General features: G+C 46.9%; 1 protein-coding gene across 2 annotated transcripts in view; it reads right to left on the bottom strand.

The window, feature by feature from the left end:
• Positions 1–21,645, bottom strand: part of TRPM7 (transient receptor potential cation channel subfamily M member 7) — a 2,599,208-nt gene that overhangs the window by 677,928 nt on the left and 1,899,635 nt on the right. For both annotated transcript variants that reach the window (XM_069624956.1, XM_069624955.1), the window contains exon 24: positions 20,452–20,636. In XM_069624956.1, the coding sequence (XP_069481057.1) occupies positions 20,452–20,636 (185 nt within the window). The remainder of the gene's footprint in view (positions 1–20,451; positions 20,637–21,645) is intronic.

The following is a 21,645-nucleotide window of genomic DNA, read 5'->3' as shown; positions in this document are numbered from 1 at the left end:
TCACTGCAGTAATACGAGCAAGTCAGGATAACTCCTGCCTGTCCCAGCGCCTGAGGTCCGCAATCAACGTTTTCAATAATTCTGGGATATTTGCCCCATATAGCCTCCTATACTCAGATGTCAACTGTATCCCCAGATATCCCGTAGATTTCTGTTCCCATTTCAGTGCATACCGGATTTCCCATTCCAACACTCAGTCTGGGTCTTCAGTAATATTGAGTGCCTTGGATTTGGGGTAATTAATGTAGAACCCGGAGACCCTGGCAAAGTTGTCAAACAGTTTAATGGTCGCAGGGAGTGAGTGAGTTGTGTCTTTCAAGAACATCAAGACGTCATCCGCATAAAGCGCGATTTTCTGGGGTCCCTTGGTTCCCACCTCCACCCCTCGGATTTCCTGATCATTGAGGGCTTTCTGCGTCAGGGGCTCCATGACCATAGCAAAAATCAGTCTTATGTATCTTTCATCGGAGGCTTTGCGGGTCTGGGTTGAAAAGGGCAAGGGCAACTCCCTCCTTCACGTCCTTTTAGGTCTCGCCGCCTTTCTCCTCCATTTGAACTGCTATCCTGGAATAGCTGCTTTCTCATGCATTCGGCTTTGCTCAAAGTGTGCTCGTGTGCTCTGCCTTTTATCCCTCTGGGGAAGGGAAAGGATAGTCAGGTAAACGGCTCGGGTATTAGTCCGTTGTCGTTCACATTGTGAGAAAGTGTTCATGTCGGAAAAGGGGGGTAGAGTTTCTAAGTATCCTGCCAGGTAGGAAGGGAAACAGGTGTCATAAGGACAGGGATACCGCGTCTCACCCTTCAGTGTCCCATTTACACTCCCCGACGACCCATCATCCAGGTGATCCTCCCTCACTAGTCCATCCCCAGGAACTGAATCCAATAGCGATGGCAGTGTACTGGCCACCTGGATGACAGATCCCTGGGGACTAGTAAGTGAGACACTTTCAGGTTTCTCACAGTCAATACTTGAAGGCCTATACTTTTTTCGTGAAATGTTTATTAACAGCCAGTCTAGACTCTGGCGGCTCGCAGTTTGCCTTTACCATTTTCTGAAGGGCTACATGAAAGGTAACACAGGGTCTTTTTGTGGACCCTTATACAAGATGTCTCTAAGGTCATCCTGTTCAAAAGGTGCAGCTGGTCTGTTCCATCCCAAGGACTCAATTACCTTATTCATCAGCAATCTGTAGGATTCCTCAACCTGCTCAGAAGGATCCGGTTTCCCAAATTCTAGTTCAGGTGACATGTCAAGACCATCTGTGCTTTGCAAATGATCACATAAATCTCTCCTCCTTGATTCCTCAGATATTAAAACATCAGGAACCTTGGGTGTACAAAGGTGGTGTGTCATGATCTGAGCAGTCATTTTTTTGAAGATAGAAAAAAGGGATTTGCGATGGCATCGAAGGTTTCAACGCCTTCAACGTCGAAGGTATGGGCATCGATGGGCTCAACCAACGGCGCAATGGATTCTTCGATGGACGAAGGGCGGGCATGTCCTTGTATCGAGGCTTTGAGGGCTCTCAATGAGTCGCTGGCTTTTCACCAGTGCTGGTGGGGGTGCGCAAGTCTTAGCCTTTTTCTCTTCCTTATCAGCCTTGGTAGGCGCGACAGGGTCGTGGCTCTTCACCTTTTCTTTTGAGGGGGTCGGGCGGCCTTCTCAAATATTTGTAACATCTGAAGCCTAAAGGCCTCCCATTCAGCTTTAGACGCTGACTTAACTGGATAAACTACATTGCGTTCAGGGGAGGAGTTGGAGGATGAGGACATGGATCTGTGGCCGTTGTTTCTTCGATTTCTTTGAAGAAGAAGAGGAATGTTGAGAACTGCTTTGTGAACAGGATTTATTTTTGGAGCGTTTCCTCGGCGGTGACTCACCCCCCGATTCATCTGAAAAAAAGCCTTTTAGACTGTGTTGTGGATGGAGATTTCAGGGGGGCCTACCTACTGCGAGCTTCCCCTTATGTTCCTTGAGCGCCTTTCCCGTCATGGAGTGGCAGGATCCACAGTCGGCTATCCTGTGGTCAGTACCGAGGCACAATAAACAAATGCAATGTGGATACGTTATTGACATTTTCGAACCACAGTCGACACATTTCTTGAAACCGGTCTTCCAGGTAGAAGACATTTTCGTGAATGACGAAGTTTTGTGAGAAACAAACCGCCCTGTGTCCGATCTGAAGCGAAAGCTTTAGCGAAAAAGCAGAACTGAAGTAACGGGTGCAGTGCGTGATTACGTCAACCTTGAGAGAGGGGGTGGCCCTCGAAGGACATCGAGTAGATGACGCAAGGCACCCTCTATCGCAAAATAATTTCCGAAGCAGCTGACGCTGGAATGGAGATATCATAAAATGAGGAATACGTGGGAGGAAACAATCCATTTGAGACCTATTTACAAGGCTTTTCAGGAATTAGGCCATAAAGGTATCGTGAAGAAAGATCCTTAATCCAGGGACCTTTTAAAAACAGACAAAGCCGACAAGTAACCTTTGACTGTTGCTACCTGATGGCCTGATGAGGCCTGTGACACAAGGAACTCCATCACTGAAGTGGTGGGCCAAGAGATAGGATCAATTTCACATTCCCTGCATCACGCCTCAAATCTTCTCCATCTGCACCCGTATAGAACTCTTGTAGAGTTTGCATGCAGCAGGCAAGAACTCAAGCACTTCCTCTGAGAGGTCCCAGTCATCATATCTCATTCTCTCAAGAGCCACGCACGTAGGTCGAGAGATTCCAGGTTCGGGTGGAGCAACGAACGATGTGGCAACCGGAGAGGTGGGCAGACGGTCAACTCCAGGAGTTCAGAGTACCATGTTCTCCTCGCTCAATCCGGGGCGAACCAGATCATGGTCGCTTGAAAACTCCTCAACATCCTGAGAACCCGCAGGATGGCGGGACAAAGCATGGTGGAGGCCGAATACCCACCACCAGGACTGCATCCCACAGTGAGCCCCTCAAAGGGAATTCCCTCAAATAGAACTGTTTGCATTTCCTGTTGGGCCTTGTGGTAAACAAGTCCACCCCCGGGGTACCCCATTGGACGAAGATCTCCTCCAGAACTTCCTGGCACACTTCCCACTCGTTTGAGGCTGTGCTCTACCTGCTCAGAGCATCCACTAGCCCATTCGCGGTTCCTGCCAGGTGAACTGCCGAAACGCAGATCTGGTTCTCTAACAACCAGAACCATAGCTCTATCACCTCCTTGCAAAGAGGCAGAGACCGTACAACCCCTTGTTTGTTCAAGTAGTGCATGGCCACCATATTGTGCCTCATGACTAGGACATGTTGTCCTTTGAGAGAAGGCGCAAAGGTCATAAAATCTAGCCTGGTCGCCCACACCTCCAGCCTGATGTGCTATCGGCTCTCCATCTGAGACCATAGGCCACTGACCTGAGATCCCCGCAGTAAGTGCCCCAATGCTTAAGAACGCATCCATCACCACCCGTGCCTGGGGCTATGGGGGCCAGAAGGGTTACCTCGCCAACATGTTGTCTCTGTCAATTCGCCAAGTCAGATCACTAGTCAATGACTGAAACACCTTGAGAATATTTCTCATGGTGTCGAAGAACAGGGACCACTGACCTCTTAGCAGCCACTGCAGAGATCGCATTCGCAACCTGGCCTATGGCACCAGAAAAATGCAGGAAGCCATGAGGCCTAGGTGGCGGAGGAAGGAGGCCGCTGGTCAGCTTTCCTGGCTCTGGAGAGTTTGACCATTTACCAGACACTGGCAGCTCTATCCTGGGGAGGGGTGGACCTTTACCGCCTGAGTGTCCAGGACCGTTTTGAGGAACTGCAGCCTCTGTGTTGTGTAGAGTGGGACTTATGGAAGTTCAGGGAGAAGCCCAACCTGAGAAGCGCCTTCCCCCAGATCAGCCATTTGTCCAGGTATGGAAGTATGTAAATGCTGGATCTCCTGAGGTGTGCTGCCAACACTGCCATCAGCTTCGTGAAGACACTGGGCGTGGTGGTTAATCCAAAGGGGAGCACCTTGAATTGGTAGTGAGTGTCCCCTACGAGGAATCGCGGGAAATACCTGTGCCTCAGGTGGATCGGCATGTGAAAGTATGCGAATTGCAGATCCAACAACACCAACCAGTCCTGGAGCTGAAGAGAGTGGAGGATTTCTCACAACGTCACCATTTTGAACAGGTCCTTCCTTAGGAACTTGTTTAAGGCCCTGAGATCCAAAATGGGACGAAGTCCTCCCCCCCTTTATCGGGTTCCAGGAAATACCAGGAATACAAGACCGATCTTCTTTGCTTGGGAGGTACGTCCTCCACAGCACTTCACTGAATGGCTTGCAGTTCTTCCTGAAGCTCCTGTTCCAGGTGTTGAGGAGGAGGTTCAGGGGGGTCTGTCTATGGGTTTTCTTTAAAAGGGCAAACAGTACCCGCATTTGACGAGCTGCAGCAGTCAGGTGTTGGAGGTCCTCTCCTGCCACTGAAGCAAGTGCTTGCCAATCCTTCCCCCAACTGGGGAAACATGGGGGTAGGACTCAAAGTGGTTTTGTGGGCAGAGTAGCCCCTGCCGCTGTTGCCCTTGTCTGCTGGCCTCTAGAGGCTTCCCTGCCCCTTTCCGGAATGTGGTAAACAGCTCTGCCCTTGCCTGGGTTGGGGAGGTGTGCCTTTCTCCCGATTGGGATGTACCGCCTGTAACTTCTTCCTCGGGAAAAGAAACCAAAGGAAGGTTTAGGGGCTGTTTCCGGGGACTTAGCAGCACATTTTGAGTCTTTACAATTCTCAAGGGACTCATCGGCCCTCAGACCGAACAGGTTTCCACCATCAAAGGCAACGTCCAACAGTTTTGCCTGCACATTAGGCGGAAAGCCAGAACTGTGTAAGTATGCCTGTCTCCTCAGCACAGTGGCCGACACCATAGCTCGACCTACACAGTCTGCAATGTCCAGGCTTGATTGCAACGACTGGCAGGCCACCTCTTTCCATCGTACACCAAGAGCAAGAACTCTTCTTGTATTTCCCCCATAGGAATATGCTCTGCTGCCTACTCAATTGTCCTCCATAGAGTATTTGTGAGTAATACGCAAATGCACAGGACGCATTCACAGGATTTAGGGCCATACTGCCACATGCAACACTTTCTTTATGAGGGCGTAATTTCTTTTAGCATCCCTGTCTGTAGGGAGGTTGGACGTGGATGTTGATGTTCTCGTATTAACAGTGGCCCCCTGTACCACCATTCCCTCAGGTGTAGGGTGGCTTGAGAGAAAAGCATGCCTCCTTAGCCGTTATAGTTCTTGGTGCAATCAGAGTTCACTGGAGGGGTGGAACAGGATGTCTGCCACAGAGCAGAAATGGGGTCAGCGATGGCCACATTAAAGGGCCTTGCCCATTCCCTTGGCGGTCCTTTTTTTCCAAAATGTCAGTTATGTCATCAGCTGACCGGGGATTCGCAGGGACGCACAGGCCTAGGGTATGCACAACTCTGTCGACTGTCATGCTGTATTGGGTGTTAGCATCCCCATAAGGATGAGCCTGTTGAGTGTCCAAGTCAGGTGAAGTATCTAGGCCACTGGCAAATTGAAGTCCTTACACGTGGCGATCGAATCGGCCGGTTTGGAGAAAAGAAAAATCACCCACAGCAGATAATCTCTGTGCAGACCTAAAGTCAAAGGGCGCCTGCTCCCCCCGTTAGGGAGAATTCTCTCTTTGGGCTGAATTCCTAGTAAGTCCCACAGCAGCTTTGCTGGATTTCTGGAGTTTGTTTATTTCTCCTGCCAAGAGTGAGACTCTTTCTCCCACTCTTGGACATGATTTATGGTGTTCCTTTGACTGTTAATGTGTTTTATGGGCTATGGGGTCCTTTACTCCATAGGGTCTCATGTGTTTTTACTATGTGTGTTACACAGCACCCTCCGTGCAGTAACACAGGGGTGTCATAGTGACACCCCACCATAGACTCCATACCCTGGGACTGACTAATGTCTCCCAGGGCATGTAAAGTCACCATTGGCTTTACTAGTCCCAAATTATTAACAGAAACCAGTACAAACCATCATATTGTGGACGTACTGGTCGGGGCAATTCGATTGCCCCGGGGTCTGTTAGTCGAGGGGGCACGTCTCCGTCCCCCCTGATCGAGTTTTGGCTCGTGGCAATGGATACTACTTTATATATTCGACCGCGAATATATCCCTATGGGATTTTCCCATTGTTCGAGGCTACCAACTTTAATCATTTAATTCTCATAGCCTCAAACATACCGCCGGTTTATTTAATTAATATTAATTTGCCGGTTGGTATTTTTTGCCAGGACTCGATTCTAAAATGGCGTTTGTGTTCTCTTCTGTGACTCCAACCCAAGTCCAGCCCTTTGTTCCACTTTTTGGCGGGCTTCTCCACAGAAGCCTCCAAAAGTGGTGCCACTCTGTCTGGGTACCACAGGGGGTGTGGGAGGGGGTTTAGGCACCCTGGACTGAGTTACCTTGGTAACTCAAGTCGCACTATTGTGTGACTGGCCCAAGTGGTGAGGCGGCCGGCTCACCACTTAGCATGTTTGATTGACAGCTAGGCTGAGTGAATGGGGGTATGCTGCATAAAAGCAGGGCTTTGGGGACTGGAACTTCAGAAGTCGCCACAGGACCTGAGAATCCGACGAGGGAGAAGCTGAGCCGACCTACCACGACGACACCACCGGTGGAGCCCAGCGGAACCGACTCACCACTTCCCGACGACAGAGAAGATCTCCCGGCTGGAGAGGCTTCTTCCCCTGACTGGTGGGCACAACCAGTTTACCTTCTTTTCTTCACACCCCAGCCCGGCTTGTGGTCGAATTGCCCGTGCCAAGCACCCCGGCAACCGGATAGCCACTTACCACTGGACCGCAAACTAAAGGACCGCTCCTTTTACCTGAGAACTCTGCGGCTGGTTTCTTCCCTGGCAGTGCAACAGACTCCTGTCTTCCTCCCCGACGAGATCCTCTCTTCCCCCGAACGAAGAACCGACTTGCATCCGCTGCCAGGAACAACTGCCCCTGCTGGAGTATTCTCACCACTTTAAGGTACTGTGTCCACCAGGCCTCCCTTTCTAAAGATTGCTACAGGGTAATAATAACCCCTTAACCTTCTGGACTGGGCTGGCCGCCTTCACCTTGTAACTGGTCCCTTTCTTTTGGTCCAACTCTTTTTGAACCTTTGCAAGACTCTTGTGCACTGCAACCGTGTGACCTTGGACACATTTCGTTTGATCCTCTTAAAGTGGATCCGGCCCACTGAACTCTAACTTCACGGTTTTACTTTGTCTTCCTCTCTTGTTGTGTTTTTGTAAAAGATCTGTTTTAATTTATTCTCTGATTTTCTCTCCCTTTTAAAACAAATTATTAGAGTGCCATCTGCGTTAAGCGCTCATCGCTGTCTGAAAATAAGTGGGGCTTTACTTAAGACTTGTCTAATATTCTTCTAAGGGAGTGTATATCTTTTAGTGACCGTGTTTTTGAATTGCTTACTATTAGTGCCTGTGCGTTTTTCTAGATGTGGTTTTAAATAAATAATTATATCTCTTTTACACCAAGCCCTGGTCAGTGTTTACTTGTTCTACTGTGTTCTTTTGACCTATTGTGAATACTCTGTATACTGCCTAACTCTTCCTGAGGGAAGTCTGACTGCTCAGCCACAGCTACCAAGTGAATCTGTGTGGTACAGACTGCTACCAAGTGGTTTTATTGCCAAACACCTGTAGTCCTAAATCTTTTGCAGTGGTCCCAGAGGGAACTGCACAGGTTTCTGCCTAACACCCCCTCTTCGTTGAAGATTGATTGCATCGTCTAAGAAGGAGGAGAACGACTCAGGGGCAAAGAAGCGGTCGGTATTGGTGACAATGGCCCCACACTGGATGGCGCTGATAGCAATGGCTTTGATGGCTCGGTTGACTTAACAATGGTCAATGTCGAGTCCGAAGGCATTGAACCAGACACTGTATCCTTGGAGCCGGATGCACCAGGCACAACATGAGCCGCCAAGGCCTGCTGCATTGAGGCAGAAGCCTTGCCAGCAGCTGCTATTTTGACCATCTAGAGCTTTTGATCGCTGGTGGCCTCCCGCTCAGCTGTCGACGTACCAGGGGGAGGTTGAGACTTAGCCCGATCCTCCAAGGAGTCCGACCCGTGCCTGCATCATTTAAATGCTTTTTCTTGTGGGATGAGGACGACGAAGAGTGACTTTGCAAGTGCAACCTCTTCTTGGCCTCTTTCGGCATTTGCCCTCAGGTGTGGGCCCCCTCAGTGTCGTGCTACGATGTCCAATCGAGCCAGAGATTTGGACGGTGGCCACCCGAGCATAAGCTTCACCGCCCGCTCCCTCAACGAATTTGGGTTCTTCTTCTGACAGGAACCGCAATCCCCTGTGACGCGGTCGGCACCAAGGCACCACACACAGATACTGTGCTGGTCGGTAATCGACACTTTCAAATTACGGTCCCAACAGCGTTTCAAGCATGATGTCTTATGAGTTGTCATCATGACAAAATGCGTCAAACGTAATGACAAAAATTTAATTGAATTCTCTTGACAAGAGCTGTTCAAATGAGCAGCATGCTGAGCATGTGGAAAAAAGGAATAGAGGTACAGGGCGTAGTGACATAGTATAGATATACACGAGGGCTGACCTCACATCCGGAGCAGACAAGCACCACATTGAGTTGAGATGCACTACGCCCCTGTGTAAAAAAGTTTTTCGAGCAGCTGACACTGGAATGGATATCTTTCTGATAAGGAATCTGCGGGAGAAAACAATCCATTGAATAAACTCTTTGTGCTGTCTATCCTTGCCTCCGAGCTTTATTTGGAAATTCAAGACCAGAATAAAATAGAGTTCACCAGAACTTAAAACCACAAACAGATGCATGCTGAGTCGGTTGTAAGCAATTCTAAAAACTATCCTGAATTCATGTCTGCCATGTTGGGTGTGAAATTAGTTGCAAACACTATGGCAAGAAAGGTATCTGCACTATCAGACAATGCGATTGTCTATCTCTGCAAATCTGCCCTTTTCAGACCAACTTTTTCAAATCAAAACTTTGATACCGTCTGACAGCAACTGAGTGCTGTTGCTGTTTCAAGCTTCACACCAGATTACTGAGAATTGGTGGAAAGCATGCAGTGTCAGCCTTCATATAGAAGAAAAAGTTACTTACCCCTGGTAACTTTCTTTCGACTGGATGTTCCTCCCACGTATTCCTCATGTTTGATATTCGTATCACCAACTTACTGCTTCGGAAAAAATAATTCTAAACCAGAGGGCGCTGTGCTCAATGTTGTGGGGTCGATGTCCCTCGAAGGCTGCCATCGTGCGTCGACATCATCCATAGTATAAATAGCTTGAGCCGCGCTCGTTGGTTCAGTTCTGTTTTTTCGATACCCTCAATTGCGGAGTTGACCAGGTGTGCCCCCCGACCGTAGGCTCTCAGGAAATGGAGTGTGTAAAATACGTAAACATCCAGTCGAAAGAACGTTACCAGGTTTAAGTAACTTGTTCTTCGAATGGATTGTGTCCTCCTACGTATTGCTCATCTTTGATAAACTCCCAAAGCAGCGCCAATTTGGAGGAGGGAGTACTATTTCATTTAGTCATGCATTGTGTGCAAAACAGCTTTTGCAAAAAGACCCCCTTTAGACGAGGTTGAATCTAAACAGTAATGTTTTATGAATGTGTGCATAGAGGACCAAGTGGCTGCTGCACAAATATCACATACTGGGACACCCCTCTGGAGAGCTGCAGAAGTTGCCATGCCCCTAGTGGAGTGAGCTCTTAGCCCATCTGGTGGTTCTTTGCCAGCCAGTCTATAACATTCTCCAATTGCTAAAATTATCCATCTGAATATAGTTTGTTTTGTTATGGCCAAGCCCAACTTGTGGCCGGTATATCCAATGAAAAGTTGATCATCTTGTCTAAATTTTGCAAGTCCTGAGATATTAGAGCTCAGGGCCCTTTTTGGAACTAGCCTGTGAAGCCTTTCTTCCTCCTTGCCTGCATGCGGAGGAGGATAAAAGGCTGGTAGTATTATTCTTTACGACAAATGTAAGTCTGAGACTACTTTAGGCAGGAATGAAGGTTTGACTTTGAGGATGACCTTATCCTTATGGAATACTGTGTAAGGAGGCTTACAAGAGAGCCTGTAACTCACCCTGAGGCTGATGCTAAAGCCACTAGTAGGACTGTTTTTAATGTCAGTAGCCTTAGAGGACATGAATGCAATGGTTCAAATGGAATACATGTGAGAAATGTTAATACCAAATTCAAATCCCAAGCAGGGACATGAAAAGGGAGGGTACATGTTAGCGAGACCCTTTAGAAATTGCACAATTAATGGCATCTTGAAATAAGAGTCCTCTTCGGAGGAACGCTTAAAGATGGAAATTGCAGCCAGGTATCCTTTTATCGTTCCAATCTGGAGTCCCAGATTGGCTAAATGTAACAGAAAAAAAAACATTGGGTGCCAGATAGGAATGGATCCACTATCTGATCCTTCCACCAGTTACTGAATTTATTCCAACGACACCGGTACAAAGACTTGATTGCTGGCCTTCTGGCCGAAAGCAAAATCTCCATTAAGTCATCCGGGAGGTCCATATTCTTATATCTCAGCCTATCAGAAACCATGCGTGAAGGCTGAGTGTCTTGACCTCTGGATGGAGAACCCAGCCTTCATCTTGCGAGAGAAGATACTCTCTTTGTGGAAGACGTATTGGAGGGCAGATGGACATGTCTAGAAGGTCTGGGTACCACGCGCTCCTGGTCCAATCTGGAGCAAATAGGATCATGGATTTCCTGAACTTTCTCAACCTCCTGATCACTTGAGGAATGACGCGTACAGGAGAGGAAATTCCCAGTCCACTATGAACGCGTCTCCTAGAGCTCCTCTGAGAGGAAATTCCCTTGAGCAATACTGTTTGCACTTCCGATTCACCTCAGTCACAAACAGATCCACTTGAGGGGTTCTCCAGAGAGTGAAGATCTCTTGAAGGACTTCCTGAGCCAGGTCGCACTCGTGGGAGACTGTGCTCTGCCTTCTCAGAGCGTCCCCGCCGTGTTCTTCTGTCCGGCTAGGTGAACTGCCCACAGAGATTCGTTCTTCGTTCTTATATTGCCCAGAACAAGTGCTGCATTGCCTGTCTCCACAGTGGTAGTGACCCTACACCTCAGTACATGGCCACTGTGTTGTCCGTCATTATCAGGACATTCTTTGCACGTACAGAGGGCAGAAAGGCCTTCAGCGCTAGTCTGATTACCCTCAGCTCCAAAAGGTTGATGTGTAGTTTGGACTCCAATGGAGACCAACGACCGCTGATTGTCAGATCGCTGGTGTGGGCTCCCCACTCTGTGAGTGAGGCATCCGTCACTACCGTTATCTCCGGCCATGGCTGCCAAAAAGATTGTACCTTGAGAATATTGTCCTTGCAAGCCCACCATGGAAGGTTTTGAGCCAATCTGCTCGGAACTTGCACAAGAACTGACATATTCCCCAAAAACTGGGACCACTGAGTTCTGAGGGCCCATTGAAGAGACCTCATTCTAAATCGGACCTCTGGCACCAGAAAAATGCAGAATGCCATGAAGCCGAGCAACCTCAGAAAATCATAGATCGTTAGACGCTGGCCATTTTGGAATTTCGTTACCATCTGCAGAATGTGTTCAGCTCTCACCTCGGGAGGAGCGAGGCTTTCCCCGAGGTGGTATCCAGGACCGCTCTGATAAATTAGAGTCTTTGGAATGGTATCCTATGGGACTTCTTGTAATTGAGGGAGAAGCCCAATCTGTGTAGGGAGTGGCAGCTGATGCTGAGATGTTCCAGCGCCTGTTCAGGAGAACGTGCCCTGGTCAGCCAATCATCTAGGTAGGGGTAGACGTGAATCTCCCCTCTCCTGAGACTTGCTGCCACTACCGCCATCAGTTTGGTGAAAACCCTCAGGCAGAGGTCAGCCCGAATGGCAGAAGCCGAAACTAATAATGAGAACTGCCAACCGCGAACCTCAGGTACTTTAAGTGCTTGAGATGGATTGCCACAAGAAAATAAGCATCCTGAAGGTCCAATGATACCAACCAGTCTTGGAGTTGGAGAGCCTGAAGGATCTTAGAAAGAGTTACCATGAACATGTCCTTCCTGATGAACTTGTTCAAGTTTCTTAAGTCCAAGATGGGTTTCAATCATCTGTCTTTCTTGGGAATGAGAAAATAAGGGGAGTAACAACCCTTGTTCCTCTCCACTACAGGTACATGTTTTATTGCACCTTTCTCTAGCAGGGTTAAGATTTCCTGCACAAGGAGCGGGTCTGGAATTTTGACAGAGTTGGGCCCGGGTGGATGATCCTGAGGCCTTCTTTGAAAAGGAAGGCAATAACCCTGGGCTACTGTTTCCAGTGCCCGAAGTATCTGAAGTAATGCACTGCCATTCATTCAGCTGCTGAGAGATTCTGCCTTCCACTGGGGTCTTGTGGGTCAAGGCCTCAGAGTGGCTTAGAGGCAGGCGGCTGCAGCAGCGGCTGAAGGTACAGTTGCCGTTGCTGGGGCTGATCTAGCACTCTTTCTTCGTCCGCCACGAGGGAATCTTGTTTGTCCCCTTTGTACAGCCTGTCCGCTTCCCCTTCCAAATGAGGAATAGAAACGAAAAGGACGACCCCTCCAGGCAGATGAGCCTGAGTAGGAGTGTTGTTAAGGTTGACGTATGGAGGCGCTAAGTGATTTAGCCGCCGCTTTAGAAGTCTGCAGCTTCTCCAGACTCTCATCCGCCTTGCTGCCGAACAACCTCAAGCCGTCAAAGGGCATATTGAGTAACCTGGTCTGCACATATAGTGCAAAGCCAGATTTTCTCAGCCACGCCAACCTGCGTAGAACGGTGCTAGAAACCATGGACCTGCTGATGCGGTCAGCAGTATCCAGTCCTGACTGGAGACACTCCCCCATTGCCTCCTTCCCATCCTTCACAATACCCAAGAAGCAGTCTCTCTCCTCGCCTTCCGGAATGGGTTCAGCCGCCATACTAATGCAGTCCCACAGGGTGCAAGTAAACCTCGAAAAGGTGTAGGTAACATTAGCAGATTTCAAGGCCATACTGCCCGAAGAAAGTTCTTATGCGCCTAAGCTTCCACCTTCTTGTCGTCTCTATCCGGAGGAATAGATGGATAGGCTGACTGTCTGGTTGATGTGCCTGCCTGAACCACCAGGCTTTCGGTGTAGGATGTTTTGTTAAGTAATCCGGATCAATACTGGAAGGCCTATATTTTCTGGAAAAGGTTTTATTTATAGCGGGTCCAGATTCTGGAGTCTCCCTGTTTGCCAAAACTCTTTTCTGCAGAGCTGCATGAAAAATGTACCAGCAGGTCTTTCTGAGGGCCTTGTGACAGTATATCCGTCATGTCAACCTGTTCGTAGGTTGGAGAGCTCCTGTTCCAGCCCATGTATTCAATAACTCTATTCATGAGGCTTCTGTATGCAGAATCCGCATGCTCACTTGGATCAGGCTTGCCAAATTCGAGCTCTGGCGAGGGGTCTATGACACTAGCTGACTGAAGGCAGTCATACAGATCAGTAATTTTGGACACCTGATCAATAGGTTCTTCAGGAACATTTTTTGTGCCATACATCACACCAAAAGGAGAAGATTCCTCCTCCTCCGAGGCTTGATCTTCCTCATAAATTGAGGCCATGGACCTGAAAAAGTCTTTCCTGGGCGTTAGATGAAAATCCTTGTCTGGCAGGGGCACAGGCCTCGGAATGGTTGAAGTGACCGTCAAAGGCGTCGATGCAGTCATCGACAATAGTGTCAATGACGCTTTCGCCAGTGGCGTTGATGACCCTTTTGGTAATGGCGTCAATGGAACTCTCGACAAGAGCATTGATGAAGCCTTCAACAACGGTGTCGACAAAGGTTTCAACAGAAGCGTCGAATTACTCGATGTTGCCTTGGATTTATGTTTGGAAGGGTCTAACTCTGATGGAGTCGACGACTTCGTCGAGTGCTTCGACGCTTTGCTCTTTTTCTGAGGTATCAGTGAGATATTTTGTTCTCGAGATGATACGCTTGACGATTTTTCATCGGATCGAGAGCGACTTGCCGATTTGGTAGTCGGCCTTGCCATAGTAGTCTTAGACCTCCCCGAGTTGTCCAAAGGAGCGACCGGGGCATGGCTTCTGCGTGAATCCTTTGAGGGGGTCAAGGGTGCATTCTCGAAGATCCACAGCCCTGATTTCTTGTAATCATCCCATTTTCTGGGAGAATCACTCTTGGTTGGGCACCTGATAACCTCTGCAGAGGTTATCAGAGCAAGAGGAAGATGGAGACCTATGCTATCTCTTTTTTGCCTTCTTTGACGAACACGACGATTGTCTCGATCGAGATTTCTTAAACTTTTTTGTCGGGACGAATCTTTGGGCTCACCCGACTTTTTATCCCCCTTCAAAGATGACTTCAAAGTCGCCCGCCCCACCGCCAGTTTACCTTGACGCTCCATGAGAGCTTTCTCTGTCATGGCCTGACAGGATCCACAGTCATCGGTTCAATGTTCAGAACCCGCGCACCACAGGCAGACACGGTGGGGGTCGGTAATCAACATTTTTGCCCTGCATTCCTGGCATTTTTTTAAGCCAGACTTCAGGGTAGAAGGATTAGAAGACGACAGTTTCCTTAGAAAAACTGAAGCGCGTGGTTCACACTCGAAGCAAAGCTTTCGGAAAAACGGAACTAAAGTAAACGGCTGCGGCTCGAGCTACGTATACTATGGATGACATCAGCGCTCGACAGCAGCCCTCGAAGGACTTCAACGCCACGACATTGAGTACAGCACCCTCAGTTGTGGAATTATTTTTTCCAAAGCAGCAAAGCTGGCTATACGAATATCAAAGATGAGGACTACGTGGCAAGACACAATCCATTCGAATCTACCCATTAATTTCCTAATTTTTAGGAGACAGCATCTAATAAAAAAAATGAAATAAACATGTTTTGGAAGTTATCGATATATTCATGACATGGTAAATATATATCTTATTCCTTATATCTTATTCCTTTTTTATTTTATAAAGAGAAAATAAACCACCCAAAAACATATTGGTCGAAATTCTCATACTCATGGATAGCATGACCCGAGTAGCTCCCGGCCATTGGCCATAAGTAGTTCTTGCCAACATAAAGGTTGGAGACCCCTGCCTCAGAGTTTGAGGCCATAATATATCCTTCCAGAAAGGCCAGTTTTGAATTTGTAGAAATTATCATATATTTTTGTTTAAATTAGTATTTATATTTTCATTTAATCTAACTAACAAGTTTAAAATGTAATTCAGATAGGAATTGTTGAAGCTCCCAGCAATGGCATAGCACTGGGATCGGGTATTGATGGTGAGAAAAGAGATGGCGAGGATGACAGTGGGGATTGTTTACCATTGTCCTGTGATTTAAGTTCGGAGATTGATCCAACATAGGGTAGGTGAAGGCACTACGTTATTACTTGCAGATGTTGTTGGAGTGGTGGGTGGAATATTCTCGAACTTGCAATCATTTATAATGTCTGTATGAGGTATTTCATTTATTGCCACTTTGTCTACCGTTAAAGGGCTACGGGAGGTGGGCACAACCACCTATTCGTTGTTATATTTGTTTCTAAAGAAAGCTGTTTTTTTAGCATAAGAGGGTGTGAACGAAAATAATTGTTGCAGTTGTTTCCCACTGTGAGAAACCAGTTGGTGTCTCATCTGCTAGTCCCTGGGGATCTGTCATCCAGGTGGCCGGGACACAGCCATCGCTTTTGGATCCAGTTCCTGGGGGTGGACCAGTCCAGGAGGATCACCTGGGTGAGACGTCTTCAGGGAGTGGGAGACTGGATCGTGAGATGCGGTATCCCCTTCCTTATAACACCTTTACCCCATCCTACCAAGTAGGATATTTAGGAACTCCAGCCTCCCCCGCCATAACAACACTAACACTTTCTCACGGATAGCCCGCTATGAGAGAAAACCGACAAACACCTGAGCTGTATACCGGACGTGTGACAATGCAATGGTCAGGCAAGGTCAGGCAATTACTGATCATCGAACACACCTGACTTCCATTACACTTCCCCACACGGATAAAAGGCGTAGCACGAGAGTACACTCTGAGCGAGGCAAAGCACACGAAGAAACAGCAGTTCCAAGAAGGCAGTTTAACAAGAGGAGAAAGACGGTGTAACAGAAGGGGGTTGCAAGGAGGGAAGATCCCTTGACCTTTTCGACAAGGAACCATTACTTTCACAAAACCTCGAGAACAGAAAGCTGTCATGATGCCTACCTTCAAGGAGCCAGGTCCGACCCAGCAACCCCAGAGGCAGGCATCATTCCACCCAGGGAAGTGCCAGCGGGCCCAAGCTGGGGCCCTTTGGACACAGTCCTGGCGCCTTAGGCGCCAGGCTCATGTTGGACCCCTGTCCTGGCGCCTTAGGCGCCAGGCTCATAAAGCTAGACATATGTTCAAGTGTTTTAATGTGCACTTACCTGATGCAGACCATGCTGCTACATCCAGGCCCTCTTGAGGCCTGAATGGAACTACTTTACCTGTGGGACTACTTTCCACCTGGGTGTGGTCGGGGAAGGATACATACCTAATCGGTGGAAGGATACATACCTGGAACTTCTTCCAAAGCTATTTAAACCACGCCCGATCAGCAACTCACGCTTCGAGTTGTTCTGCTCCTCGCAGCTGGACGCTCACCGTGTCAGCTCCTGCATCTGGACTTCAGCCACACCTGTCAGCATCCTGGGTCACCTGCAAAGGGAGATGAGAGAGAATTGGAGAGAAAGAAGACCTTACCTGCTAAAGCTGCATCACGGAGACATCACACCGACGATCCTGAAAGGGAAGACATAATTTTTAAAAGCATTTCGCTTCGATCGCTGCAGCGCTGCATTTCACTCACCTTTCCTGGGCACCTCCATCTTCAGCAGCGATCATCCGGATCCGCAGCCACTTCCCAGAGCCTAGAGAGAAAAAGACAAGAACACAAGGTGAGAGAAGGAAGGGAATAGGAAAAGCTCAGTTTCCTTCTAAGACTTACCTGTTGGGTCATTCCCATTTAATTTCGGGTCCTGCCGCTTCCTGGCATTCCGGACCCGGGCCCCTATGGGGAAAAAAGACAAAGGCATTGAATGAGCGAATGCAAAGACATTACCCGAACGCTCATCCAGAACTTACCTGTAATTTATTGGAACTGCACGTTTCACTTCGGGTCGGCGCCATATCTCCGGCATTCCGAACCCCGGCCCCTAAGGGGAAAAAGACATAAGCGTTAGCGCTTGCTGCAATAAGACAATGAACATTATTATTAAGCTTGAACTTTTGAACTTGCTACAGAACTCTTACAGCGCCTTACCTGAATAGTCAAGCTTATTTGAACTCCCATCAAACCTCAATCCAGTGAAGTAACTGGGTTTCAACGCGCCCCTGCATCAGAAGCAGGATGGAGAACTCATCCTTCCAGACCCTAAGGGGAATATTCCTGCGAGCCAGAGAAGCCAGAGTAGAGGGGCCCTACCTGTCCATCCTCAGAGTCCTGCGCTTCACCATTGAAGAAGCATCAGCACTCGAAGCCAGACCTGCGCCTCCGTGGGAATCAGGTGACAAAAGCGTAAGGCCAAGAAACAAGGCTGAAGAATCCTGCATTGTGTGTCGGAGGTAACCGTGTCCCTCCAACATGCGTAATCAAGGCAGGGAGAATCTCCAACCACCTGGGTACTGTCCTTGGCTCCACTAATGAAGCTGCTTCAGTGAAAGCAACGCAGCCAGTGAGTTGGGGGAGACCGATACAAGGCCGGTCTGCGTTGAAGCCAAGGTTGCAAGCAGCAACTTTGTATGGCGAGCACTGGAACGAACATTGGTAAAACCCATGTGATAAGAGGCGAGAATGAAGTTAAACTGCTGAGGAATGATTGATAAAGTTGGTCCAAGCCCGGCCGAGGGAGATCAACTGAAAGAGAACGAATAAATGTGAATCGAAGTCGTTGTGCGAAGGTTCAAGTCAAATCCTGCGCACAGTCGAAAGTCTGCGATTTCGATGAAGTAGAGAAAGTTTGGAAAAGTACATAGTTTTGGTCCAAGCCCGAAAGAGGGAGATCAATTTACATATTGTGTTAAAGTGGGTCTGAGTCAGGCGGAGGGTGCCCGGGGTGAATGGAAAATCACCCAAGAAGTTGTGCATGAGAATCCTGAGGAGAAAGGAACTTTCAAATGTTTGTTTGTTGCATCAGGCCTTCTGAAGTAAGAGCCTTTGAATGGCAAAGAGACTTTGACATAGAAGGCCTTGATACTGAGATTTGAACTGCATCCTTGTGCTATATACGTCAGAGACTGTTCTAAGATCGAGTTGGCCGCCTTGTCCTGTGCTAAAACGTGGGGAAGGGAGACCAACAGCTTTAATATCCTGACATATCATTTCTTGAACACTTTTCCTTTGCGTAACATTGTTTCCCACACTATGTTGTATTTAGAAATAAGGAATGGCAATAGGTTTATTAGTATAGGTCCTTTTATTTTGACAGACTCGACTAGGACTGCTTTATTATTATTGATGGTCGTAGCTTGCTCCCATCTTTAGATTTAGATAGGCATCAAACCCAATCGAAGTTCAATAAATACCCTTGAACTGTGGTCACTTGTGTCTGTCTTACTGTTTGATACCATGCCTTCTTTACATCACCCACTCTCTTCGTGGGATATCTAGGGGCAGACACAAGGTCCGCCAGGAGTGTTGAAGAGCTTGTGCCAGGTACGACCTCCTCTATAACTTCCTTGATAGGGGACAGTGCAGTATCATTTATCGGTGTATTGGAAGTTTTGCATCTTAGATCGTATGATGAAGACATATTGTGAAGCAAAGTCAGACTTACCAGCACAAAGGCTGCTTTGAAACAAGCTTATTTTCGTCTCAGCTGTCTGCAGTTAACTGCTGTAGACTGCATTCTCACACGATGCTCTACTGTGCTGCGCTCCACACTGGGCATCAGATTTTAACAGTGTTTGTGTAGCCCTGATAATTCTCCTCCAGCAACTCACACCACCAATGAAGGGTCCGTGCTCAGACACTGCTCTCTTGCCCAACCCGAAACGTTTTTCGTAGAGGCAGGTTATGCTGTGTTTTGAGCCTTATTTTATAGCATTCTTAGGGCATCCTGTTGAAAAGACAGACTGCGCAATAACCCATATACTGTTTCCAGGAGTCTCAGCCCAGAGCAGGCAGCTTCCTATGGCCCCAGAGCCGCCTGATCTTCCCCAAACAGGATAATATGCCTCTTGTATGCAACTTCCTCACATTCACCAAGTGCTGCATTCAAGACAACCCTAGCACACTTTGAGCACAGATTCTTAAATAATACAATTATGTCAAGAACTCTTGGAAGTGACATTCTAATCAGAATTCTGTTTCCACAGTGTTGGTTATATTATGTTAATATGCTTCACCATTTTGGTAGTTTGAAAGTGCCTTCCCTTGTCTGCAAAATGGCATATTGTGCCCCAGCTTGGGAAACAAGAGCTTAGTCTGCTGAAAGACTGTGTGAAAAAGATAAAGTAAGGGAGTGGGGATGCAAGAAGCGAAGAAGCAGACATAGGGGGAGAATGATTGGAGTATGGATGGTTGTTAATCCAAAATATGTGGAATCCATTATACAGAGAGGAGAAGCAATGATGAATGTGTTTTAATAAAATATGGAGTGTGTTTCCATGGCAACTTTGGGGTAGTACAAGATGACACTTGTTGCAGTTTGCTGCAGAAGGGGCTCGAAGGTTTGCTCAGACAATACTAAATGGTATGTCTGCTTAATTACCTGGGAATGCCTATTAATAGTACTGCAGGTCACATTCCGTCAATTAGAAAACCTTTGAAAGCATTTTGGCTCGACCATAACATTGTATATGTATGCAGGGGGAGAGAGGCAGGTGGAGGAGCAGTGGGGGCATGGGATAGCGAGAGAGGATGGGGAGGGCATAACAAAAAAACTGAATTATAGTCGAACAAAAGTGCACAACTAAAATTAACACTTTCAAAAATAGGTTGTTGAAAAAAACGTAGAACCACTGCAGGTAGATTCTGGAATGTTGATTACGGTACTGCCAATCTAGAGGCACAAGTGGCCTAACATGCAAAAGGTGGATGTAGGTGGTAACAGAAGGCAGAAGAATGGAAATAATAACAGAAATAACATCAAAGATATTTAATAAATTCATTCATTTGGAAACCAAAAGAGTGTTGCTAAGCTGAAAGAGAACAGATGGCATATAATCAAAACACAAGTGCACGTATGTTGCATGAATGCAGGAGTACTATTCAAATATAGCTTTGTGGGCATTGACGAATTAGCATTTGAATGGAACACAAATTAATGCATCAGTCCTGAGCTGAAAAGTTCTGCTTAGGCAATTATTAAAAAATCATGACTGAGGAGACTTTTATGTATCAAAATGCTCTTACTTGGTCCATCTGAAGTCTTGCCTTTCTTTCTTCGTTTACATACACAACAAAATAAGGAGGCCAAGTGGTTAAGAATAATTAGCGGTGGGGGGAGGACAGGTTTTTCATGATACGCCATAACAAAATGGTAACGCTGATACTTCCATACGATGTTTGAAATTGCCTTGACTTGGAAATACACATTACTTTTTGGAGAGAAAAAGAAATATGTGTTTTAAAACAAAAACAGAAATAATATACAGAAGAATGTAATAATTTGTTCTAGATTTGCTTTATTTATAATACTATACAACACAACTTTGTACAAAGTACTATTAAGTCTCACACTTTCGAATAATCATTGACATTACTGAAGATTTTAAAAAAAAATGTTGCCTCATATTTATTTGTGCAAATGGTAATTTTTGAATATTTGCATGCACCTCATAGCCATTAGCTCTAGAATGACCTTGCCCTTTGCAGGCATCTACATTTATGGCCATCCCATTTACACTACAATAAGTGAGGATGAATTGAATGTGATAAATGAGGAACAGCCTTCAGCGATCGCCTATTGAAGATTAGATTAAAAAAAGATCAAGATTAAACCATCAATCCCGTTAGTTAAAAGGCATTTTGTATAGCTTGTTTGAGAAAAGTTACATTTGTTGCTGCGTGTCCTAGGCTTTCAAATCTGCCTTCTATTGATTGTGCATTTATTCAGCTAGTTTCATTTTATGTATTTATTTTAGAACCACTGGATCTTTATTAGTTTAATATAGTTGATGCGTTTTCATTTAATGAATTATTAGTTAACAGAATAGCCCGTCTGTGCCTGTCCGTGCGAGACCACAATGGACTCGATTCTTTTACACACTCCCTCCCTTTCACACACCTCTTTACTACTAAAACAGAGCATATTGGAAAAGGTTTCGGCTGATAAATCAATGCCGGAGCCTTGCATTTTATGGGTCCGAACATTTAATCTCTACCATTCAAATGCTCGCTCTAATGATGTTTGCTTAAGAAACCTTCATACTATGATGCTCTCGAAAGCTAGAACTGAAAGATCCAGAAATAATCAAAAAAGTTCTTCAATGCCTATTAATGAAGTCTAGATCAGCAGTAAAAAACAGAACCCCAATAGATGACTTTATATTAGATAATCTGAACTTTATCTGTCAAACCGAAACTTGGATCCAAGTCTACAATCCT

Source organism: Ambystoma mexicanum, chromosome 11 (genome assembly GCF_040938575.1).
Source record: "Ambystoma mexicanum isolate Mex_15411 chromosome 11, UKY_AmexF1_1, whole genome shotgun sequence".
Taxonomy (NCBI): domain Eukaryota; kingdom Metazoa; phylum Chordata; class Amphibia; order Caudata; family Ambystomatidae; genus Ambystoma; species Ambystoma mexicanum.
Note: the sequence above shows the minus strand (reverse complement) of the source record. Positions and strands in the feature narration are given on the sequence as shown.